This window comes from Pavona decussata, unplaced genomic scaffold (genome assembly GCF_977016875.1).
Source record: "Pavona decussata unplaced genomic scaffold, jaPavDecu1.1 SCAFFOLD_482, whole genome shotgun sequence".
Classification (NCBI taxonomy): domain Eukaryota; kingdom Metazoa; phylum Cnidaria; class Anthozoa; order Scleractinia; family Agariciidae; genus Pavona; species Pavona decussata.
The window spans coordinates 38,068-62,935 of record NW_028145816.1 but is presented as its reverse complement, the minus strand read 5'-3'; the positions used below and the strand labels follow the sequence as shown (position 1 = coordinate 62,935).

Below are 24,868 nucleotides of genomic sequence, written 5' to 3'. Positions count from 1 at the left end.
ATACTACGATACATTCCAAAAGTCCGCCGTGAAAATTTCTCGGTGAGTGTTTGTTTACCCGTGGCCATTTTAAACTTTGCGATTTTCTCTACTTCGCTGAGTTTTTTTTTCTGAAGCTGTCGTCGAGAATCTTCCCGTTGAAAGGCCCTCGCACCTGTAGCGATCGATGAGGAAGACAATTCGTGTGAGAAGGCATCAGAGTCGCCCGGCTGGTCCTCTTCGCTGATTATTTTCTGGCCAATCGAAATCGGGGAATTCAAATGCATCTGGAAGTGGTTCGGTAAGAGTAATTGCCCAGGGGCTCGTCCCCTTCTTACAGTAAACTTTCACCCACGAAAATCCCTGCTACCCGACTAACTGCCCCTGGGTGACCGAGGATGGACCAAAGCACGCGCGAAATTAATGTGAACACGCGATAATCTTGCAATTCCATGAGTTCTATATTGCCCTTTAATCGGTCCTTTAGAATACTTTCCGAGATCTTCGTTAACCTTCATTTGCCCTTGCTATTTCGTCGTCCTTTTTTCGTCCGCCAGAGGGTCGTTAGCATAAGCAGCATCTTCGTCATCGCTAGATTCACTCGAGGTTTGTGGTGATCTCTGTGGTGATAAATGGGATAAATCCTGACCGGCTCTCTTTTCGTATTATCGAGAAAATCGATTTCTAAGTTATCTGGGTCAAAACTCGCCTCCAAATGCGATGACGTGGATGACATTGTAAATTTCAATAGAATTCAGATGGCCATGGAGCCCGAATCGAACTGATTTTGTTACAAAAAGCCTTTAAAAGTTTGAAAATAAAGAGAGCTGACTAAGAATCGCTTGCGCGTCGTGAACCACTCGGAACTCAACTATAAAGATGACAAGAAAGCGAAGATTCAACCAAATCAATTTTTTTTCGCAGATATACTCACCAAAATATGAAAATTAGTTTTGGACAAAAAACTCTAGGAGTTAGGAGCACTTTAAGGGTAAATAGAAAGAAATCAGAACCTCGTTTGCTGATTCGTAGTCCTTCAGGTGAAAAATAAATGAACTGTGTTAAAACAAGTGTTTCTCTGTAAAATATTCAAATGCTGATATGTAATTAGAGTGGAAGAAAAAATACCAAAAAAATGTACCAAAGCTATACACTAATTAATTTATACACGTTGTGCTGATTTTTTGCAGAGTTTACTTTATTAAAATTGGATTGATATTAATTGTCTTTCTTTGGAATTTAATGAAAAGTAGAGCAATCATTTTTAGTTAAAAAAGATATTTCACTCAGTTTTTCACTTTCCTTTAACCTTGATACAATGCTTATTTAAAAATAAATGTGTTCGTAATGCAACAGGATGTAGTATGCGAGTAATGATTTTAAAATAGGAAATTTTTTTTCTTATTTTATTTCACTCAATTTTTCTCTTCCCTTTAACCTTAATATGATGCTTATTTAAAAATAAATGTCCACGTAATCCAACAGGATGTGGTGCCGTTGTCAACAACGTACTGAAAAGTCCCGGATATCCAAACAACTATCCAAACAACATGGACTGTGTTTATCGAGTTTATATTCCACATGGCCTGGCTGTGAAGATTTACTTTTCTTATTTTACCTTGGAGAGTCATTCATCTTGCAGGTACAAAACTATCGAATCAGTGTTTAGATTACACATTGCTTAACCTCCATTGAATGATTATGGGCGGTAATGATTCTTCCCTTGTTTTGTCTACATTTGCTGTGATTGATAAATGGTATGTACTACTGAAATTAAAAAGTTAGTGAGACATCCCAAAAAACAAAGTTACCTGCTAGTCTCATTACACTAAAATGAGCTACTTTTATCTCTAAAATCATTCACCTGTTCTTTGTTTGTTTTTGTTGTTTTTTGTTCACGTTGTTGTTGTTTTAATCTGCAGATAAGGATAAAATTAATAACTAGACTGCCTTGTCAGTTATTGTCATGACACATTTGAAAAAAACTAGTCTTGCATGCATGTGATCTGCTTTACTTTTTTTTTTTTCGCGTCTTTCTGTACTTCATCCTGGCCTGATTATCGGGTGTTTTTGAACTTTTGCTTTGTTTTTTCTACAAAATGAATAAGTAAACTATGTGTAAGATTTGTTTGTCTGAGTCGTCGTATTTGCATTACTTATTATTAGGCTATACATTACTTAAGGAATGTCTTCGGTAACCTTGTGGACTAATCATTATATAGTTTAAGTAATGTTTAAAAAACGATCAGGAGTGTTTAATCGGGTTTGAAACCATGAGGTGCAGCCGAGTGGTTTTAGACCCTATAAAACACGTACTGCAAGTTTTTTGAACAGCCTCAAAAACATTCCTGGAAAAGCGTGTGTCAATATAGTTCATATCAATTATGCTTTTGTGAACTTTGAGAATTGGCAATCGTGAAAAACACCGCATACTAATGAGGAGGAAGTTTATCGAGATAAAGTCACTCCACGTGATCTATTATCGACCATTTGATAGGGCAATGGGCTTATGAGGTAGTGATGAGTTTTTGAAGTAAGTTATTGTAATGCTTGCAGTATTTTAATGTTTATATGTCGACTTCATTGTTAGTAATGTGATTTTGTCTCATCTTATCTTGTCAAGTTGTGTTAGCTCACGTCATTTAAGTTTATCTTATCTCATCATAAATAAACTAAACAAATACGTCTTTCATGTTTGCAGTTATGACTACTTGAGGATTTCCAATGATAACAACTATACCGTAGAGACATACTGTGGGGTGAGGTCTGGATTGAAAATCAGTTTCACTGGACGCTATGCTGTGCTAACCTTTCACTCAGACGGCAGTGTCACGCGCAGAGGATACAAGTTAGATTTCTCCTTTGTTTCTCCCGGTAAGTAGAAAGAGTCGGACGTGATACTCTCCAAAGTAAATGTCAATTTGCTTTTCAGGGATTGTCTGTTATGATAAATTATAATTCACCGATTATAATCATTGATACGCGTTACTATTGGACAAAAAAAATTGTCAAGTGGTATAAAATTGAGCGCGCGGTTTTTTAGCAAATTCACTCCTCAGGCGGTTACCATATCAGACAATATTGTTCGAGGCGAAAGACTGTACGAAAAATGCACAGTTGGCCGAGAAACGAAGGTTTAAGGGAAACTGTGAATTTTCTAGGACAATCGTTAACAGGTTATTCCAAACCTATGCGGGCTGCTTTTATAGAAACCTTAAAAACGTTAACTATATATTACGGTAAAGCTATTAAGCTGTAAAATCTGAAAATAACGCTTTCGATTTTGTAAGCTGATCAAAGCACTGAGACCCAAAACTGTCAGTTTGTGCTTTGACTGCATCAACTACCAGCTCTCACATTAATGCACATATCGCAACAAGCTAGACTATATCCTTCAGGAGATAATGGGCTAACAAAGCGTGTCAGGCTTTCTCGATCTGCCTACTGTGTACTAAGAAAATGTATTGTAAAGTTTAATAATTATAACGAGTCTCACGCGCTGAGAAGACGCAAGAAAGCTTTTTCGATTTTCGCAAGAGCTTGAATCACTTAGGTGCATTAGTGTGTGACGTACATCTTGCCGGCCAAATTTCGTTCAAATCTGGAAAATATATCATCCCTATTATATTCATTTGAATGGAAGGAATACTCGTAGAAGTAAGCCCTGAGTTTTCGGCCTCCAGAGATTTGCACAGTTTTCGCACACCATTGCAGCAGATGTCAAGGAGGTCATGCCGCCGACCAATGGAAAACAACACAGGAGATCCCTACAGAGACTCATCTTCCATCCGTGAAGTTGAAGGTTGTTCGAACCAGAAGCCCTGTTTACTCTCTGCTTGAGTTTTCTTTTTCTCATCGCTATATTTGAGATCGCTATATTTGAGTTTTTACTTACTTATGCGATCTAGGTTGTCCAAGCTTTTCCTTTATAGAACGTTTCATGGAGAAAAGCCTCCTCCTATCTTCGCGAGACTTTTTCACAAGTATGTAACTCGAATCTGAAAAAACAAAAAAGCTTGCTAATAAGCCACAAAAGAAGCCTGAAGATGAGCTCGTTAGGTCACTTCGATGGCAAATTAACTTTTTTATAACAGTTTCTTTAAGATTATCTCGCACGGACTTTAAGATTAATTTTTTTTTCTACTTTCAGAAATTGTTAAATTAGCAAATTAATTTTTATGCTAAATATTTCTAATTAACAACTTGTATTGCCCCTTTTAACATAAAATGACCAAAGGCGCGTTACATTATGGAAATTAAGCTAGGTATGATAAATTAGAGTTATACTTGGCATCAAAAGCTAACTTAAAAAGATAAGTTTTCAGTGAGGATTTAGAACAATGCAGTGATCTAGATTCTGTATGGCAAGAGGTAAAGCATTCCACAGGGTGGGAACCCGGCGATAAAAGACCTACCACCAAATTATAATCGATACATTTTTTCCAGGAGGGAATTCTCGTAAAATTACATCATTTCAGCGTGAGTGATAGGCAGATTGTTTAATTATTGACATTAAATTATTGATATATTGAGGTGACCGACTAAGCAAAGTCTCATCGCAAAGCTCAGAACGTTCCTAAATGACGTAATGTAATTTCCCAAAATAGGTATGAGGAACACTATAAGAGCAGAAAACGAAACAGCTTTGGAAAGGACAGTCAAATCCCACAGCTCGCTGGCATGCTTCTGAGCAAATTTGTCGAGCGTGTTTTGTTTTCGGCAAAATGAAACTTGATCCACGCTGTTCTGGTTACCTAGCACGTGACATAGATCTGCTTTTGATAAGAATTTCGGATGTGTTTCTTCACTGTAAAAAAGTGAAAATAGCAAGGTTTCTATTACAGTTCGAGCTCACTTTGTTTCTCGATACAGTTGAATCTGGTGTGGTTTATCAGAGTCAATCATAATGAGAAATTTATCGGAAGTGTAAACAAGAGAATTCACTAAAGTATGAGTCGCGTGAGCGCTGCAAAAACGGGTACAAAATCGAAGAAAATTAATGTTTCAGTTCTAAAATCTGACGGGAAAAATATTATGCAAGTTTAAGCGCCTCTGTCACGTCACTTGTGTCACGGCAAATTGGATGACATTTTGGTTCGTTGGAAACTAGAAGCAGCTCAGCTGTCTTCGCAGGAGCCTATAATCGTTTGGAAAATGTTCAATAAGCTTTGAAAATGACGTGCCTGATATCCGTACACTTCTTCAATCTTCGGCAATATAGACGTAATAGTTGCGCTGTACCTTCGAGATCAAGGTTTAAGTAAGTAAAATGAAAATTTTTCCTACTTTGACCTTCGTTGTTAATTCAAAGTTCGAAAGGGATCGCACATTGAACGCAAATCAGTGGCGTTTATTTATAAACTTTGCTCAAACTTTCGTCTCAACAATGACAGCTGAAATGACTTGGTGTTGTTTCTGTTATTATTCAAGCGTGTTCTTGAAAGTTTTAGCGTGTTAAAACGCACGCTAAGCGTGACATCGAGCACACTTATCGAAACAAAAGGTTTAGCGCGCTAACTATTTCCAAACAAAAGGTAGTGTGTTCTCTTATTGTTCTGCAAATTAGTATGCGCATATCCGTGAATCTAGACACGCTAAGCGTGCTGTGTTACCGTGTTGTGAGCTTGCTATCACCTTTGTCCCTGTTTTCCCGTTGAGGGTCACATATTGTTCGCAGCCTTATTGTCGCCGTTTAAGTATAAGTAAGGGTTAGACTATGAACGCGAGTGTTCTATGGGATATAGTGCCTCGAACATAGATATAAGGCCATGTGTGCGTAGCCCGAGTGGTACTTTTTGGTCAGTGGGTAGACGCCAGGAATGACTCTGGAGAGTTCGAAAAAATTTTTTTTTGATTGGCTGCTCTGTTTCCGCTTCGTAACGATTTCCATTGTTTTACCGCAGAAATTCTGCGGTAATAAAATTCAAGTACCCCAGAGTCTCTCCTGTTGACTAACCGCTGGCCAAAGAGCCTGAGGACTCTGGGTACGAGATTGATGCGTTCATTGTCTAATCGTGAACATGGTCAAACCATATTTTATGCAGATTCTATTGATGAGCGTATTTTAATTTTGTCATTCACACTTAGGAATCAAGTTGTTATTTTTTTTTTTTTTTGGATGTCGCTGTAATGTTGGTAGAATTTTATGAATAACACTGCTTTTCTGTCTTTAGAGCTTTGTTTATTCTTTGTTGTTTGATGGCTCATTTGCTCCGGCTATGAGCCAGTTTACAGATCTTGAGGAACCTGAGGCCGTCCTTGCCACTCAAGAGCTACTTGTTTATGAGAGCGTAGACATATCCTAGTGCTTGGGGGATAAATTTCGATAAAAGTGCATGTTTCCAAAAGCCTACCACAGTGAACGAAATTGAGCAAAGAGAAAGAGACAGAATTTAAAAACGTCTATCGAGTAATCGTTTATCGAGTCTGAAATGAATACCGAAACACACAAATTAAAATCCTTAGAGATGAGTATAGGTCCGTTCCAGTTGATTTGGGCACCATCCCTGTGGAACAAGTAAATTAATTGTTACAGAATTCATATTGAAAGTCATGAGAGGTGATGGCAAGCCGTACCCGTACCCGTGCTCTATATACTCATTAGTATGCTCTATATAGAGCATACTAATGAGTAGTCATTTTACCCCACAATTTCCCTTTGCTTATAAGCCTAGGACTCTTTACATAATTTAAGACAGTTTGTGGGATATAGAGCACACAAATACTGGGCACTGATTGGCTGAGCGGATGTAAACATGTTCTTATGAGAAGTTAGAGCGTAAAAGTGGATCGAAAAAATCGTTGAAATCGGAAGATCGTGCAGTGCACGTGGTAATACAACAAACATGGTGAAAGAGAACGCACGGTTTATCTCGAAGCCACTTTAAAAAAATTTTGCTGTTTACAACAAGCAAGACGCAGAAAAAAAACAAAAAGGTGCGCTTCGGCGAACTTGAGGAATACAACTTTTCTGAATTGCACTAAACACTGAACGCACCTATCACTATGCTAGAATTTAAAAACAATCCTTGCAAAGTGGGAGAACTAATCAGTTTAGTACTCGACTAGAGACAACAACAACAACAACAACAACAACAACAACAACAAGTTTTACCAAATTAACCTCTCTAAGATCTGACACTGCAGACCAACTCATAAATTCAATGTCACAGTCATAAAAAATAAAGCAAAATTTACCCTAACCCAACAAGATTTCGTGTCCCTTTCCTTCTCTTTAGGAAAATGTTGAGAACATTTAAGTGAGCGTTTCCCCCAGAACAACAAGAAAATCGAAGGAAGTATTGCATTGTTTGTGGATTAAACTTTCGATGCTGAGCTCACTGGCAACGGGTAATCCCGAGCAGGCAAGATCGCTCCATCTTGACCGCTCGGGAAGCCAATCACAGAGCATGATTTGACTCTTTCATTCTACTAGCTTTTTATGCCTTTATTCTTATTGTTTGTAGGTAAATATTTTAGCGCTCTCGTGCAATATACCGATTCGGCTAACGCAATGTTGTACCCAATTCAAATCCTTTGGGCATAAAATAATTTGTTCTAAGTATTTTCATATCATTTAAATGCGAATGCTACATTATAATGCATATACATTAAACGAAGAATATTCGCATTGGGTACAACATTGGTTTAGCCGAATAGGTCTATTTGGCAACTTAGATACCCTCGATTGCAAAAACGTTGACACCCAAAAGCATAAACCGTGAACGATGAGACTTAATGGCTTTATGGGTATAAGTGTACTAAATTTAGTTGCATAACATTATATAATGGAAATAAGGTTATTGTTTAAACGCTACCCACAAATCCGTTGGGTCTCATCGTTCACGGTTTATGCTTTTTAGGTGTGAACGTTTTTGCAATTGAGTGTATTAGCTTGTATTCAAGGACATTCACAACTGTTTACATATCACTTGGACCGGAGTGGTGCCAAATACTGTAAAATGGCCAAGTCTTGCTAAAAATGGGCTTCATGCCGGTTATCCTGTCATTCAGTTAAGATAATTAATCTTTCAAGAAAAGTTAACAAAATCCAATATTTATTTGGATACGCTCTTGGAAATCGAGACAGATATAGCGGCAATGAGCCATTAAAGCATGCCCGAAAAATAGCGACCGCTAAATTATCTCCTGCATGGTTGCTCTTGCAATGCAAAATAAGCAAGATGTAGCAATATCTATCTATTGTTTTTAATAAAACAATTATTCTACTTCCTATCATCTCAGGGGTGGATCCAGGATTTTACATGAGTGATTTCCCCCAAATTAACTAGGGGGGTTTGGGGGCATGCTCCCCCAAGAAAATTTGAAATTTAGTGCCCTCAGAATGCAATTTTCCTGCATTCTGAGAGCACTTCAAGCCATTCAGACACATCAACAGCACCTCCTCAGAAAGGCATAATTCTGTACAAAAAATCATTTCTGTGTATTTACACAGACAAACCAGAATAACATTAAACTAAGCCATAGAGTTAGACTGTATTTGACTATGTAAAGTAACTTCTTTTTACATAAATTTGCCTTTCCGTGTCTAAGGAGTCTAGCATGTGAATTAAGATTTAGGGCTACCTTTGAAGATGTTAAGTAGATCTGCTGCCTGGATTGCTGTCTTGGATGCTTGTGGGAGTGGAAATAACTCTCCAATGGGAATCATCTCAGTAAGCTCATAGTGGGAATGGAGGAAAAAATATTACGATTAGTGAATATTAAGGAAACACCATTGTTATAAAAATGTAACAGCAAAAACTGAAAAGTTGGAATCATACTTGCCTTTTTCAGACTTATAGATCAGTGTATAAAGTGATGTAGTCCAATGAGCTCAGACTGAGAGAATACGTAAAAGCCATTTAAGCTTATTGAACACCCAGTGTCAGTGGAAACATAACTCTAAAAACTTAATTGAAGAATGAGTTTTTGTCCAGATATTAGTACTTAAATTGTACCACAGACACCAGTTATGTATCTGTACTGTTCTCCATCAGTTTAAGGATTACATCAATCCTGATGGAACATAACTCACAAGCACTCTAGAAACACTAGTGACTGACTGGTACAAAATTATTGATTTAAAATATTTTCCATTCTCATTCTTCTAGGATGTAAATTAGCAAATAAATCTATAATTTGTTCAAGGTCTAATTCCATTTCTCTATGGGCATGCATCAGTGCTAATCCATTCAGTCTATCCTGGACCATTGTACTTCTCAAATAAGTCTTCAGATTTCGGAGGGTTGTGATGGACCTTTCACAAGATGCTGATGAAATAGGAATGGTTATCAGGATTTGAAGTATAGTATAGATATTGACATAAGCACCCTTGTCAATTTGTTCCAGGGTGGCATCTATACTGTCAGGGATGTCTTCTCTTCTATCATTTTTCCCCTTCCACATTGTTTCCCACAACACAAGCTCTGCTGGTAAACCTGCATAATTAGGGATATCATGTCTGTAATGGTTACAAAACTCCCTAACATTATCCTTCCAAATGGGGTTAGTAGCCAACAAAATAGAAGGAATCACTGAAAATCCTTTGTAGCACACAAAAACATCATCCTCAAATCTACTGTCCAGTTGTGCAAGAGCATGGTTAAGGAAGTCTGTTGTCAGATTGATCCTGTAATAGTCTTCAGGGGTTGGGGCTGGTGCACTGTTTCTGTGAACTTGCCTCTGAATTATCCTGGGCATGCTTGGCTGTACTGAAACACGCCTTGCTAGGGTAACAGCTTCTTCATAGAGAGCATGGTGCCTAGTATCAATGTCAGTTTGCATATCTGTTAAGGCTGATTTTAACACAACAATTTCCTCTTTTGCTTTGAGAAGATCCATTGCTTTCTTTTGTAGCCTGACTGTGAGTGGTCTGGTTAAGTCTAAAATGTGTCTGACAATAACAAGAGTAACAATAAAGGAAAATGTGATTGCATTAATTAAGGCTTGTGCATCATTTCTACTGTTTTGATTCCAGTTGCCATGGCCAGGAGCATTTCTGTTCATTGAAATGTCTTCAAGTGTAGCCACAACTGGGTGAAGAAGCTCCACAATTCGGTCCATACCATCAATACGCTCAATCCACCTTGTTCGACACACATTTACCAAAACAAAGTGGTTGGCAGCAGGCATCAATACTCTAATCTTGCTGATCAAATGCTGTTGTCGTTTCGGGGAATTGTCAAAAAATTCTGAGAGCTTTCTTACAACATCCATCATGTTTCTAACAAGTGGTAATTGGCATGTGTCAGCAACACACAAGTTAAGCCTATGGTTCATGCAGTGAACGTAAATAGCCTTGTCATGTTCAGCCCTAATAAGTGATGAAGCTCCATTCAAGCGCCCAGACATATTGCCTGCACCATCATAACACTGGCCACGACAGTCATCCATAGATAGTCCTAAATCAGCTACAGCACCAATTATTAAATCTTTGATAGCTGCTCCTGTTGTTCCATCCTCACAAAGGTAGAATCCCACAAATTCTTCTCTGACTGTTTTGGTTGAATCAAGAAATCTGATCATCACTGAAAGATTTTCTTTATTTGATATGTCAGCTGCTTCATCAGACATAATAGAAAAATATTTGCTATCCCTGATTTCCTGTGACAAATTATTCACTATGATAGCACCCACAGTTGTAATCATCTCATTTTGAATGGTTTTAGAGATATATGTCGCATTTCTGGGTGCAGTTTCCAAGTGATGTTTTAGTGTTTGGTCGCCGCTGTCAATTCGAAATTCTAACAGTGCCTGGAAATTACCGGCAAGACTAGCATTTTGTGGATCATCATCTCGTCTACCTCTGAGGGCTATGTTGTTTTTTCCACAGAAAATTATTGTTTTAAAAAGGGATTTCAGAATTTCACGATTTCTATTGATTTGCTGTTGGAGTAAGTTGTTGATCTGCTGATCAATTGGGACCGCTTCTCTTCTCATATTTCTCAGAAAATTCTCCATTGCAATCACTGCAAAATTATGCATCTCACATTTTCCGCTCGCGTGTTTGCTAAAACGTGAAATGGCGGACGTCCAAAGTGTGAGTGGAGACTTGTACAATTTGTCTAGTTTATTCGTATTTCGCCCACACTGGACTCCAAAACAAACACACGGTAAACAAAATGCACCATCGAGATATTTAGAGTATGCTAGCCAGGGAAATCTTTTCAGCCAGCTCCACACAAAATGACGGTTAGAATTCGAACATTCCACTGACGCTGGGAAATCAAATAGCTCACCTGGTTTCCACACATTCTCTATGAACTTGAGCTTGTCCTGGTCCGAATATGAGCTGATTTCCTTGAAAACCAAGCCAACATCGTACTGAGAACAGTCCTCCTTTCGACAAACTGGATCGCCTCGAACCATAGCTTTATAATTTAAATTCCCTTGTCTTCCTTCGTAGCAAGTAAACGATGAACTCTAATCGGAGCAAGAACAAACGAAGGACGTTCGGGGAGATGCTTCCCTTTATATACGATTGTCAGTAGTTTCCACGGTAGTTTGTGGCCTGGATAGCCAATCACAACCGAGTTTGAGTAGTTCGCAAGACAATGTGCGTGTTTCTGACCAATCGAAGAGGGTTTTGAGTGATTTGTGAAAAGATCCATAAACCATTCAGTCCCACCCTGTCCCACCCACTGCGTACAAATTTTGTCCGGTTGTACATACGAAATTTTTTCGTGTTGTACTCGGACGTCTCGACAAAAGACGAAAGCGCGCGAACGGAGACTCGTCTAATTCGCTCGGGAAGGGCTGGGTGTGCTGTGGAATCGACGGAATAACGAAATACGATGCTTTTTTCTTTGTTTTACTTCATAATAAACAATAAAACAAGAAGGATAATTGATTTCTTGAGCTACAAGAAAGAACCTGAGAAATAACAAACGTAGGTTTGGAAAAATTTGAGTGATTTCTGGAAATCACTTGAACTACTCTGGATCCACCCCTGCATCTTATCTCAAACGCGCGCTTGTGGAATAATTGTTAAATATATCCAGTCTCATGTGATTATAGAGATTCTGTTCATCTGATTGGTCGAGGATTGCGTCATATTCTACTATAATCACCACGTGCGAGATGATTCTAGCGGGAGCACTAATTTTCAAAATGGCCGCTTAGCGATTTGTTGACGTTGCTGAGAAAGAAGTAAATAGGATGAAAGAAAATGTACTTCCGAAAGGCACTAAAGATGCAGACAAGTCCGGAGTGACACTTTTCGAATGCAAGACATGGAACTTCTGCCAGCTGTGATTAAAAAAAAACCTCGTAATTTGAAGTGGAAATGTTGTCGATGTCGACGGTTAAAACGAAAACAACAAATCAAGTTAGATTTGCGCAAGATTTTCTTTATTTAACAGAATGATTTCACACAAAACTTATTTAAGACAGAATTTGAAACCATGGAATTAAACGAGATGAATAAATGCCTCTCTAATTTTTTCGTTTCAGTGAGGAGAAAAGACGGCAGCTTGTTTCAGTTGTCGGCTCGAGCGGCTCTCGACCACCGTATAAGGTCACCAACACCTCACAACGAAAAAAAAAATTAATCTGCGACAACCGTGTACTTGTTTAGTGAAGGGAATAAAGGACTTCAAGGGGAAGTATCATGGGGTTTTTGACCTCTTTTGTTAAAAATGGTGAAATAATACCTTCACTAAGCTACAAAATAATTATAGAACAACGAGAGGAGAGAAGTCAACTAGAAACTAATTTTTTGTTTCTGTTGTCAGCCAAAGATTTTGGGGGTTATGAAATGACATCAACTTTTTGTGATACTTCCCCTTTAAATCCTACCTGAAGCAGTTTATATTCGAGGCCAATTTATGAAAGTCCGTTAACCGACGAAGCCATCAACAAGAAATTGTGAGATAAATTAGAGTGCTATCGCTAACACTTGTGATCCTCGAGTTTTACACCAAACAGCCTGGTTCATCTCCATCTATTTTGTTCAACGGGTCGGAGAAACCCAACATTCATTCACAGAAGTCAATGCTTCGTTTCAGTGAAGCGGCAGTTAAATAATACTGACATTCGGCTGGGTATCTGTAAATCGCGACCGGATGGCTGCGGATGACGGATGCGGATGGCGGATGGGAAAATGCGGATGGAAAAATGCGGATGACAAAATAAAATTAAAAAAAGAAATTTAAAAAAAAATTAAATAAAATAAAAAATATAAATATATAAATATACAGATTAACAAGAAGAAAAAAATTGAGTGGAAAATGACAACAACAATTAACAAAGGACTAACGTTGCCCGAAAAAAACCCACCAGTAAACAAAGAACGGTGCTGGGACTTAAAGAGACCACTAAAGCAGAGGGAATTTTTAAATATTAAAAACACATATTATGATGGTCAACTGAAGTTAGCCCTATGAAACCACCATGGTTTTTTTTAAAGATAACTTCGAGTACATCCATCATATGGGAAGATTCTTACCTTATTCCACAAAACTCAATGAGACAAGAAGTCCCTGAAAATTTAAGGTCAATAGCTTAAATTCTTCTTGAGTTATCTTTTCTCAAGCGAAAAAGTACCACAGTTTGAGAAATTTAACTTTAAAGTTCAGAAATAGAATGAAAAAGCAATATTGTTTGCAATTTACAGTGGTAATTGCTGAAAACAAACAAAATAAAAACTCTCGTTGCCATTGAAACGGTATTTAAGCGTCACACCTGTTGCTGAGAAATGCCCCGTTTCCTCTAAAATATCGCAAAAACTCGCCCAAAACGCTTCGCAATGTAAACTTTAATGGTTAAAGTTTCTAATTTTAAAGAAAACGAAAAAAAGCCTTTTTTGACAAAATTCAGGTAGACCCCAGCCTTAATTATATCAGGAATACCCTCTCAGGATAAAAAAAAAGATGTGAAATAAAGAAGAGAGCGCCACGCTCTTTGGTTCTCAATCCGCCTACATTACACGGACAAACCTAAATTCACCCTAAGAAATGCACGATGTTGGTCCGAGAAATAACTCATCGCCTCATGAGGTATTTAACAAAAAACGCCAAGGAAATAAGGCTGCCTTGCCTGAACACACTTTACATTGCAGTGGAAATACACACTCGATTGCTTTCGATATTCCATATTACTTGAGTGAAAGATCTCATCATGTTGGAGACAATAACTAAATCTCCTGGGAGCGGGGCTATTTTTCCACCAGGCTTCAGTGGTGCCGAACAGCCGTAACAAGTGCTAACCTGCGGAGGACATAAGGCCCGGGGATAAACTACGAAGAACCCGTAACTTGGTGATGAGTATGCCGTTTTTCTGTGAGGGCTAAGAAGGCTTGGCGTTGGTCCATGAAGGTGGGTCACGGTGGCCGCAGGTGGGTGTGGTGTGATTGTTGGTCGTGTGGACAGCGGTGTTATACCGTTAGAACAGGCTGCGCCTGTCTTACCATGCGCAGACTGTTGCTCTGTTGATTGATTTGCCCGTGAGAACGCCATATCTGCCCTCTGCACTGTAGTCGCTGTCTCAGTTCGAGATGGCTTGGACCTAACTTCCTTTCCTCGCACTGTTGATGGCCTTTCCTGGTCACCTTTTCTTCCAACTGTCTTGGAACTGTGACTTGTTACGAAGCCTGTGGCTGTTATTGTTTGGGGACTTCGTCTGTACCAGGTCAGGAACTTGTCAAGTGCACCGCATTTTTCGGCCACAGCTAAACTGAGTGTAAGCAAATCTTTGCAGACTTGTACCTTCGCACTGATCGCAAACGACTTTTCCATTTGATTGTTGAAACACGTAGTATGGTGTTCCACCGCTGTCATTTCTAACAACAAAGGAGTGTTCCTGCTGTCATGGCGCTTGAACTATCACTCCTTCGCTCCCCGACAAGTTTGACGCCTGAGTGTACATGTCTTTTAACAACAGGAGAGGTATGCCCGCCAGCCCTAACGTTTCAGGATCAACTGAAAGAGGACAAGACTGCTGTGACTGATCCAATTCAGGGTATCCCTGGTCTCTTGCTGCGAGGTCATCATCTTGGTTCAGTTACAGTAGTTGAATTTTCAGAATTTCTGCAAAGCGACTTCCCTTTGGTTAATGTTCATCTTAAACCATTTCTCTGGTGGAATCTGCAAACTTTTGAATTCCTCCGAAAGCATATATGAGCCCCGGTTGAGAATAGCTGCCTCGCAATCTCGCTTCTGCTGCGTAATCAATTCCTCCATCTCCATGCAAAAATGTGAAAATGTGACATTTCATTCGGCTGGTAGTTCAGTGCTCTTTTGATCACCGCGTTTCCTGACTCGAGTAGATTGTTAAAATACGGCTCTGGTGGATCTCCAAGGCTTGCATTTCTTCGAACAGGCTTGAGCAAGTTTGCCATGATAGAGCTTGCCTTTTAAAACAAGGTATAGGTAAATTATCTTTGTTCGAGTTCTTACAAAGTCGTGAAAAATCGTAAATAAGTTTTCTAGGTTCTCAAAGTTGAAAATTCCGAAGGTAGGACACCAAACCACCTTAAATTTAGAGTGGCTGGTAAACCATGCTAAAGAAATTTCCTTAAAATTCGTTGAAAAAGTTGTTATTGTTGAATAGCTAAACTGCATTAAAAGGACAAAAAGGGCCACGTTGTCTTGTGGTTATAGACCTCAAAAGGTCAATAGTATGGTCTATTTGACCATTCTTCGTGTCGTCATGACTACTACTTCTTAACTCATTCACATTTTCAGGATAAAAGGCATAGAGCCTTTAAGATTTTAAGAAACGATTGGGGAAGATTCTATCGAACCGCCTCATTCGTTGATTTGAATGTTTAAATTTTCACCATTAATTTTAAGGATTAACAAGCGTTACTTTGTTTGAAATGTAAACATGGAACTTTGGCGACTGGCTGGGAGGGAGATGTTCTTTCTCTCTTGTGTTCCAGACATCTTTGAAACACTCCAATTGAGTAAGGAATTCCTCTTCTGTTACTGCATTGACAAGTCCTGTGAATTGAGAAAATGCTAAAACTAACGTGTTGACATGATCATCCTTGTCTTTGTTTTTAAACATTTATCAACAACAACAACAACAACAACAAGCTTTATTTGAATGACTATAACAAATACAGTGTTGCAAAAGCTATTCATAGCTAATTATTGATTCGTTAACTAATTCCTAAGATAACTTAAAATATAAGAAAATAAAAAAAAATTAAAAATAATAATAAAGTAACTGAAGTCTTTGCTTATTTTAAACTATTCATACAGTAGAAGTAATCATTCCGCAGAGAAGTTTTAATTATCTCTCAATTCGAAGCGCGAGGAAACAAATGAAGTTAATTGAGTGCTTATATGCGATAGTAAAGTTTCTTTTACTAATAGTTGTGTAAATGGAAGGCCAGGTTCTATTTTAATAAAGAACATATCTCTCAAAGAAGAGTAACTTGGGCAATCTAATAAAAAATGAATTTCGTCTTCAATGGTTTTACAGTTGCAAACATTACACACCCTTTCATAACGGGGTATGTTGTCCTATCTTCATGTTTCAATCCAAAGCTTGAGGCTACTTATTCTTAGTTTCACTAATGCTTTCCTAGTAGCGTTTTTCCTTGTGAGATCTAGGTGAGCAGAGGGGCCATAATTTTTTTAATTGTGTAATAAAAGTTGAGTTTTTGTGAGTGTTGAAGGGATTGGTGCCAATAAGAGATATATTTCTTTTTCATAAGATCTATATATTGTTTGTTGTTATTTTCATTCAATGTGTAATAATTAAAGTTGGGGAGATTCTAGTGTTCACTCATCTTCGTGAGACTGGAGTAAAAACTAGTTTGACCGTTATAATGAAGGTCAAGACATTCTTAGGGATTGTTTCACTATAACATGTTTATCCTTTCTTTGGAGGTAGTGTACGTAATTAAGTATCTTTTTATTATATGTCAACGATTAGAGGAAATCTGTCAAGTTCAGCTCTACATGCAACGTTGGTTGACTTATTATGTACTTCTAAATAGCGTGTACAGAAATGTTAATTTTTTTTTTTCCGGAGCCTTCTGATTTAACAAAGGCACTCCACACCTCACTATTGTAGGTTAGAATTGGCTGAATCATTGTTAATCAATGTTAAGCCCTAAGGTGGGAGGCGGGGTAAGGATTTCGATGTCCCATTTATTTAAATCTGTTTCGAAACAAAAATTTCGCGCTCATTTGTTGCACGTGGGTAGGGAATTTGTAAAGTCTGGCTCCAAAGCAAAAATGTCAAAGCCCACATACAATACATACCTTCTTCCTTGATCTTGTTCTTTATTCCACCAAAAACATCTGCCAGAAACTCTGCTTGCACTCCGTGCGGGATTAACTTTAACTGCTCTTTACAGTTGTCTTTAAAATGGGTGAAGCACCTTAGGTGAAGAGCATGATAAAAATTTCTCTGCAATGCCTGGGCCAAGGCTTCTTTGCCATCGGTTCCGAATGCAAGGACTGCGGCCATATCTTTGTTCATCCCCACTAACTTTGAAAAGAAGAAGTTATAACTTTCAAACGTTTTACGTTGATGAAGGAACATCGGCCCCATCATCATGGAGTGTTTCCCTGTTTTACGATCCACCAACATGAGGCTACTATATGTAGTGACTGTCAGATGAAATTTCCCCATGTTAAATGTGGGATCGACTCCAAGTACAGAGAACTTTGTGCAGTTGGTACAGAACCTTACTGTCTCTCAGTTGCCAATTGAAGCCAAGCACCAGACGAAGTTCTGGTCCAGTAACTTCTCGTATGAATGCATTTTCCGGACTACCCCACTGCTGCCTTTTGCTATTCATTAGCATCAGTATGAGCGAGTCAACCTGCTTTGAGGATATCCCACGAGGTTGATTTTGAGCCTGCTCCCTGTTTCGTGGTAAGTCGCTCTCCGATTGTGCATTCACGATGCCACCTTTTGCCCATCTTCTTTATGGAAGGCTTGCTTTGGTTTCTTGGTTGCAGAGACTTCTTTGAGATCTCCTACTACGCTTCTCTCAGTTCTCAGGTACCGGGCAGCATTAGAATTCTTACTATTCCCGTGGGGCACTACTTTAACTTCATGTTCTGTTCCGTCGAAGACTTATGGATTCGGTAAAGATGAGGTTTTTCTGAAGCCAAGAGTATATTGACCGATTAAATTGAAAAGTGTGTTATGACACACTATTTAGCAGGAAAAAATACACCGTCACTGTCATCTCAGATAAGACGAGATTCAAAGTGGGACCTCGCCTTTTTCATTTTCGTTATTTGTTTTTGCTGACGTCTCTAAGAAATGCTGTTCCTTGGTGGCCAACTAACTTCCTGGTGGTGTGTACCAAACTTTTCAGCTGGTCGCATCATTTGTTATAAATATTTACCCCGAAATACCCTCTTGCATATGTTTAAGTCGAATCCTCCTCACCCACCTTTCCTCAAATTTAACCACCATTTTCCTTCAGTACCCGCTTTAAAAGGACAGTATATGGTGACATTCGCTATGTGATACCTACCTTGAATTAAAAAAAGAAAATCGTTTTAAAATCTGGCGACGATTTGTTCTTGTAGTACGTCCGACGCAGATTATATATTACCCAGTCTGGCGGCGGCATATCGTGGTAATAAAGGTATAATACACTTCCTTCATCATCCATAATAAATTTCTCCCAAGATCGTCGCTTTTTATGTTTTCTTCATGTCTTAGTTAAGAAAAATCAACCAAAAAGACGACATTGTTAAACAATGCACGCGGCGAAGCGGTGCAAAGGGTGTTGAGATTTACTAGCGCTAGTAGTGTTTGGACCGCTGTTGTAGCAGATAATATTTGTCGAGTCCACTTATACGCCGGCGTTTCCTCATTACCATTATAGGGAATACCTGTTAACCTATAAAGAACAAAAAATGCAATTAAATCCGTTTTTATTCAACAGTGAAATATCGAATAGATAAGATAAGATAGGTAATTTATTTGATGTCAAATACAAAGGGGGTGGTCTCCCACTCCCCCGAGCCACAGGCTCATAATAAAAGCGTTTGACAATATAAAAGAAAGCTAATATCGTCAAGGCGCATGGAATGGGCCGGCGTGAATTGTTAAAAGAAATTGGGATCTCAGACCCTGTTTTTTCTTAACCTATGTACAGGCTCCGGTTGCAGGGGCACGGGGTTGGAGGAAGGGGGGGGGGGGGGTAAGTTGAAGACAGCGGCGGAGACTCTTATAATATTCGGATGAGCAGTTTATATTCACTAAGATTTTCGATTAATTTTCGTAGTCACAGTTATAGCGAAAAAAAATTTCTAATGAAACTATTGCTACTACGTGTCCTCGAACTTTCGGCAAGACCCATCAGGATAGCTAAAACTTTCGGATGAGAAAAAAAAGCCCTCTCAAACTTTCGACGCTAAGATATCCCTAAGATATGCGAACAGACCAATATCTTTCAGGGCAGCTCCAAATTAACCAAACAGGCTTCTAAAGCAAACAGTAATCCATTTTGGGTACTTCTGACGTATTTAGGAAGATTTGGTCGTTGGGTGCCCCTGAATGCACTACGCAAAAGATTTCACAATTTGAGGGATCAGTCGTGCCGGAAAATTTGAGGAAACAAGAAAACGTTTTGTGGCTTTTCGTATGTTTCCATACATTCATCTGTTATTTTTCCTGGAAATGTCGCTCTGATCGCCCTAACTAGGTCTCTGCCCCGCGTAAAGTGGGCCTTACACTTTAAACGCGAAGCATCTGAGAAAATGTATTTTAACACTGGGCAGATAAAATTTTGATAGCAGTAACATTCATGCCAAACAATCACGTGCGCAATTGTGGCAGATTTTTCGTGGCAGATGCCATGCACGTCGATAAAGCCACCTACATGTGCTTAGTCGAGTTTGGCATTATTATTACTGTTATTATTATTATTATTATTATTATTATTATTATTATTATTATTATTATTATTATTATTATTATTATTATTATATATTATTATTATTATTATTATTATTATTATTATATATTATTATTATTATTATTATTATTATTATTATTATTATTATTATTATTATTATATTATTATTATTATTATACCTAACCTTGTGACTCACCTCCTGTTCTCAAACACGGGAGTTCCTAATTCGGAGTCACTGCTCGAGCTATCTGTCATGATGGTACGTCAGGGTCTGACTGCGACAATTCGTCAAAAAAACATTGCCCCACAATCTTGTTCATGACACAACACTTTGTGCAGGGTGTGATGCTTTGATTGACAGTCGCAATGACGCCGATTTCAATCTAGCCGATGCTCGAAACAATCTCCTCGTAATAGAAAAATAGACTCGCATTCGCTTTATCTCTTAAAAACTGACCGCATTTATTGGAAACAGCATATTTAAACTCGACTAACTTTGTTCGCTACGAGAGTGCTTGCAAACGAAAAGAAAGGTTTCCTGATGGCTCATGGTGGCAGTGAAGCAGAGCAAACCCTACTTGATTTCCAGCGCTGTTCTTTGTGTTTTTTTCGGGTAACGTTAGTCCTTTGTTAATTGTTGTTGTCATTTTCCATTCAATTTTTTTCTTCTTGTTAATCTGTAGATTTATATATATATATACTTCTTATTTCATTTCATTTATTTATTTATTTAATTTTTTTTTTATTTTGTCATCCGCATTTTCCCATCCGCCATCCGCATCCGCCATCCGCAGCCATCCGGTCAGCGTTTAACAGATACCCGTACAGTTTATCGATTGAGCATGTATTTGGCAGACTGCGCGTCTCTGTTTATTGACTCGAGGCAAACCAATCTCGTCCCCAGAGCCCGCTTTTCTTTTGGTCAGCACCAAGAACGCGGACCCAAATGAGGCCACCTTTGATTGACTGGTAAAAGCATGTCTATTTCACGGACCGGAAGCTATTTTTCGGCGCGAAATTGAAATACGGGTCAATGGCGGAGTTTACGACTCCCAACACGACTTCCACGAAAGTTGCGAAAAAAAAAAAAAAAGAAAATTGCTATCGTAGTTGTAATGCGGTTGACAACCACCGCATTTATATATACGGAGTAAAAGCAAAATCAGACGGAATTTTAATAGCGCTTAAGAGTAAATGTCAGTAAAAATCAAAGAAATCGTGGCCATGGTTAAAAAAATCGATTTCGCGCATACTTTGTTAGTTTGAAGGCCTTGGCTGGGTAAGTATGTAAAGGATATAAGGTTAGGTTTTTGAAATATTCTATATAACAGCAAAAAAAAAAAAAAAAAAAAAAAACAAAACACGAAAAACGGTCACTCTACCCGAAGCTTCTATTTCACCATGCGAGAACCCGAAATTTTACACTTCCCAGCTTCTCGCTGCACAGACATTTACATAGCTGTGAATCTTTCTTTAGTATAATTTAATACATTGATTCTTCCTCAGTCAAAAGATAGTAATTATTTTCATCTCTGCTCGTTTGTGAGCGAACTGAGACGCAACTGAGCTCGGATGAAGTAGACACACTTTTCTCTATCACGCAAAAGCCCAGAATAATCCAAATTCAGCGAGAAAAAAAGCTGACCGGTAGTGACTCAAATCAACTGATACTTTGACAAAAGACAGTACAGTCATGGAATTTTAGGTGTATAGTTTTTAATCTTTAGGATCTAGAAGAACGTTTGCACGAACGCCGATCAAAGTTTGAGAAAATTACAATTCAGAAATCTACAACTCTACATAACATGGCATAATAGAATAAATTAACTCCTCGGCCAAAGTTTGTCTAAAAAAGGCTTTATAACTATTTTCAACGCTTAAAACGTTTTAAAAAATATATTGATGTTAAATATTGTCAACACGGGTACAACAAACCAACAAACACCACAACAAACAAAAGATAAAATTAAATCTCACTCGCTCCCTAATCTGTGTCACGCACGAGCGACTTGTCTACAATAACAAATTCATATTTTAAAATATGTTACTTAACGATGTTCCAGATTTCCCGGTTAACTTGATGAAGAAATAGAAAATAACTTGATAGCACCTGGAACAATTAAAATTAATTCTATTAAGGATGAGAAGCTTCATAATCCTTCGATAGCCAATCGGAAGTAACTGTTCCCACGAGAAGCAAATATTGCATCGTTCTCTAAATAAACAAATCTACTTATCCATATCTCTAAAACATTAAATCTAAAACCAGAGTTGATTGTTGGGCAAGTTCACAGACATACAGAACAACGATGTTTTTTGACTATTGTCGGTGGGATTTGCGCGGGGATGAATGCACTAGCTTCTCAACTTCCGTCAAACCACTCAAGCAGTGTAACAAGCATACAAAGCATCACAATAAGTCCTTGAAATTTTCCGGAGTTGAAACAGAAGTAGAATTGATTTTGGCAAGAATGCGTTTTTTTAAAAGTTAACGAATTTATCGGAGATGGCTGTCTGCCCTGTTCATCGTGCTAGGTTCAGCATAAAAGTAATTTTTGCACCACCCGAAGGTTGTTTCGGGTCACTCTGAAGCAGCTGCGGAAAGAGACCGCCCTGGAAAAGAAATATATTTATGCCAATCCATGAAGTTATTAGAACTTTCAAAACAGCACGTCCCAGTTGGCTCAGATAAATAACCAGTTATAAGATGTAGTACCAAGCAGGAACTGTATCCAATGAGTTTTGTATTCTCTTCATTCTGGTGATACGAGAATATATGACCATATATGAAAGAAATCATGCATTTATTCGAACGACGGAGAGAAATAATTAATGTTGGTTATCGTGAAGGTCATGTTGTTACTTATCTCTTCATTCTGTTGTCCAATCCAATTATCATAACAACTTTTATTTCATGACTCTCATGTGTTATGGATTGCGCTTATATTATATAAGCCAACATTCCGGTCTTTGTTTAAAATTGTTACGATGATCCTTGAGAATCCGAACAATTAAGTGTCCTCTAAGCTTATTTATTTGATCTTGCATCAACGCATTCAGGGGCAATACCAAGAAAATCGATGAAGAATCTTCTTCACTTGACAGAAAATAGTCAAATACATGCGGTAGAAGCTGATATATGAGTGATTTCCCATATCCTGTAGGAAGTATACAAATGGTATCCTTTCCTTCAAACACGACACTTTTTAAAGCTTCATACTGCGCTTCTTTCAGAGAAAGCTCAGCTTTGCCCAACTTCTCTAAAGCGAACTCTAAAGCACAATGAAAGTGATCAATAGCAGCCGCCATTGTCTTTTTCCATCAAACCTCACGCAGGCGCAATCAAACTGGAACCAGGATTTGGTGGTTCCGGTTTTGGATTCTGCCAGAGCGTCCGTTTCCCGTTCCGCTGGACAAGGGTAACGAAGGCTCTGGGTACGAGATTGGAGGCAAACAAACTTTATTGGCACTCCCTGAAAAGGGCTTTTCAGGGACAATGATAATTAATTTACAAGATCATACGTCAAAATGATAGTAAATCTAAAAGCCATAATGATGCAATGTAAAGATTTATACAAGAAGAAGTGAAGTGAAGAAGTGACAATTTGAAACAAACAAACAAACAAACAAAATCGACAATTTTCTGACGAATTTTGTTTTCTCTTATAATCACCTGAGTAATTATATTAAGAGAATTATTCGCCTCAAGCTCAGTAAATATTGGCGAATATTTACCAATATTTACTTCGCCTTCGGCGAGTACTTGTTAATTATCCTAAAAATTTGCATGTTATAATGACGGCATGGAATCGTAGAAACGTCATACAATAAAATTCCGATAGTAACAACTCCCCCCCCCCCCCCCCGAAAGTAACTTTTCTCCGAAGGAAACGTCAAAACTTTGTGGCTTCTTAGATATCCCGAAAATAGCGAACCCCCGAAAGTAGGGAAGTGCCCCAAAAGGTATCTATACCAAGTCTTTTTAATTGCGCTATATACTGAATGCCTTTATTGTTTTTCAATCCATAGTCAAATTTTATAATGTACAATACTAATATCTTCGTGCATTGACAAATTGATCGCGATAAGGCACATTACAACAAGTGAAAGCCTTAAACGATCATTCGTCCTTGGTGGCGCAATGTAAAAACTAAACTGGTATAGTAACGAATTAACAACAGGGACGTTTCTTCAAATTAAAATTGAAAACTCTGTACACTGCAGTATAAAACGCATTGGTATGTTATGGAATAAAAGCGCTGAGTTTAGCCTTTCTTCCCTGAGTCAGAGAAGAATTTGATTTCCTCTGCATCGGCTGAAACACGCATGCAGTAGTCCGGTAGACCATTAACGCTTATTTCACTGTCCCCGCTACCAAAAATGGGTAGTGCAAAACCATATTTCACAAATGAACGTATAACTGTGTCTTTATGACTTAGGTATCACTGTCACATACCTTCTGTTTATTAAATTAAACGCCATCTTCATACCATGGAATCCAAATATATTTTTTTAAATATAATGCTATTTATATTTCATTGCTTTGTTTCATGTTTTTGTTCCCGAAAATAACGCCCTTTCCCCATTCAGTAACGATATTCACCCCCACCCCCTCCCCCCCCCCCCCCCAAAGGAAGAAACGAGTCGCAAACGCTGCTAATTCCGAAAGTAACGAAGGTCGCTACTGTCGGATTTTTTCGGTATTATTTTATGATCTTTTCCTCAAACTTTTTTCTTTAGATAAACCCAAGATAACGATTCCAGTGGTGAGAACAGTTCCAGGTCACATAGTAAAGTGTTCTGCTGAAGGAACTCGTCCCATGAACATGTCACTAATTCAGAATTTCACCATTTTGGATCAGAGAACCGATATTGCTGTTGCCAAAGTTACGAAGGAGGGAAACGCCACATGTGTGGCTAAAAACCAAGCTGGAACAGATTCAATGACGTTTTCTGTTTCAGGTGTGCCTTTTCTTTTGTTTTCCTTTTTGTTTGTTTTTTCCTTTAGTAACTAACTTTTGGATTTTTTTTTTTACTAATACATATTTA

General features: G+C 38.3%; 3 protein-coding genes across 3 annotated transcripts in view; 1 reads left to right on the top strand and 2 right to left on the bottom strand.

Annotated features, from left to right (window-relative positions):
• LOC146450180 (uncharacterized) overlaps positions 1-24,868 on the top strand; it is an 83,621-nt gene that overhangs the window by 30,607 nt on the left and 28,146 nt on the right. The window contains exons 6-8 of the mRNA XM_085100648.1: positions 1,465-1,621; positions 2,681-2,853; positions 24,560-24,781. Coding sequence (XP_084956774.1) covers positions 1,465-1,621; positions 2,681-2,853; positions 24,560-24,781 — 552 coding nt within the window. The remainder of the gene's footprint in view (positions 1-1,464; positions 1,622-2,680; positions 2,854-24,559; positions 24,782-24,868) is intronic.
• LOC146450182 (52 kDa repressor of the inhibitor of the protein kinase-like) lies at positions 8,847-11,691 on the bottom strand. Its single transcript, XM_085100641.1, has one exon. The coding sequence runs from the start codon at positions 11,347-11,349 to the stop codon at positions 9,055-9,057; it is 2,295 nt and encodes a 764-aa protein (XP_084956767.1). The 5' UTR covers positions 11,350-11,691; the 3' UTR covers positions 8,847-9,054.
• On the bottom strand, positions 15,038-17,690 carry LOC146450181 (uncharacterized). The gene is made up of 3 exons (XM_085100658.1): positions 17,196-17,690; positions 15,787-15,920; positions 15,038-15,328 (listed from the first exon to the last, which is right to left on the bottom strand). The coding sequence occupies exons 1-3, from the start codon at positions 17,566-17,568 to the stop codon at positions 15,146-15,148; spliced, it is 690 nt and encodes a 229-aa protein (XP_084956784.1). The 5' UTR covers positions 17,569-17,690; the 3' UTR covers positions 15,038-15,145.

Bases quoted from the DNA above. Each gene is read 5' to 3' on its own strand.
- LOC146450182 (XM_085100641.1), bottom strand. From the start codon at position 11,349: ATGGTTCGAGGCGATCCAGTTTGTCGAAAGGAGGACTGTTCTCAGTAC.
- LOC146450181 (XM_085100658.1), bottom strand. From the start codon at position 17,568: ATGGGGAAATTTCATCTGACAGTCACTACATATAGTAGCCTCATGTTG. The intron at 15,921-17,195 runs GTATGTATTGTA...CTCAATTCACAG, and splicing joins GAACAAGATCAAGGAAGAAG to GACTTGTCAATGCAGTAACA. The intron at 15,329-15,786 runs GTAACGCTTGTT...TTGTTTTAAAAG, and splicing joins ATGTTTACATTTCAAACAAA to GCAAGCTCTATCATGGCAAA.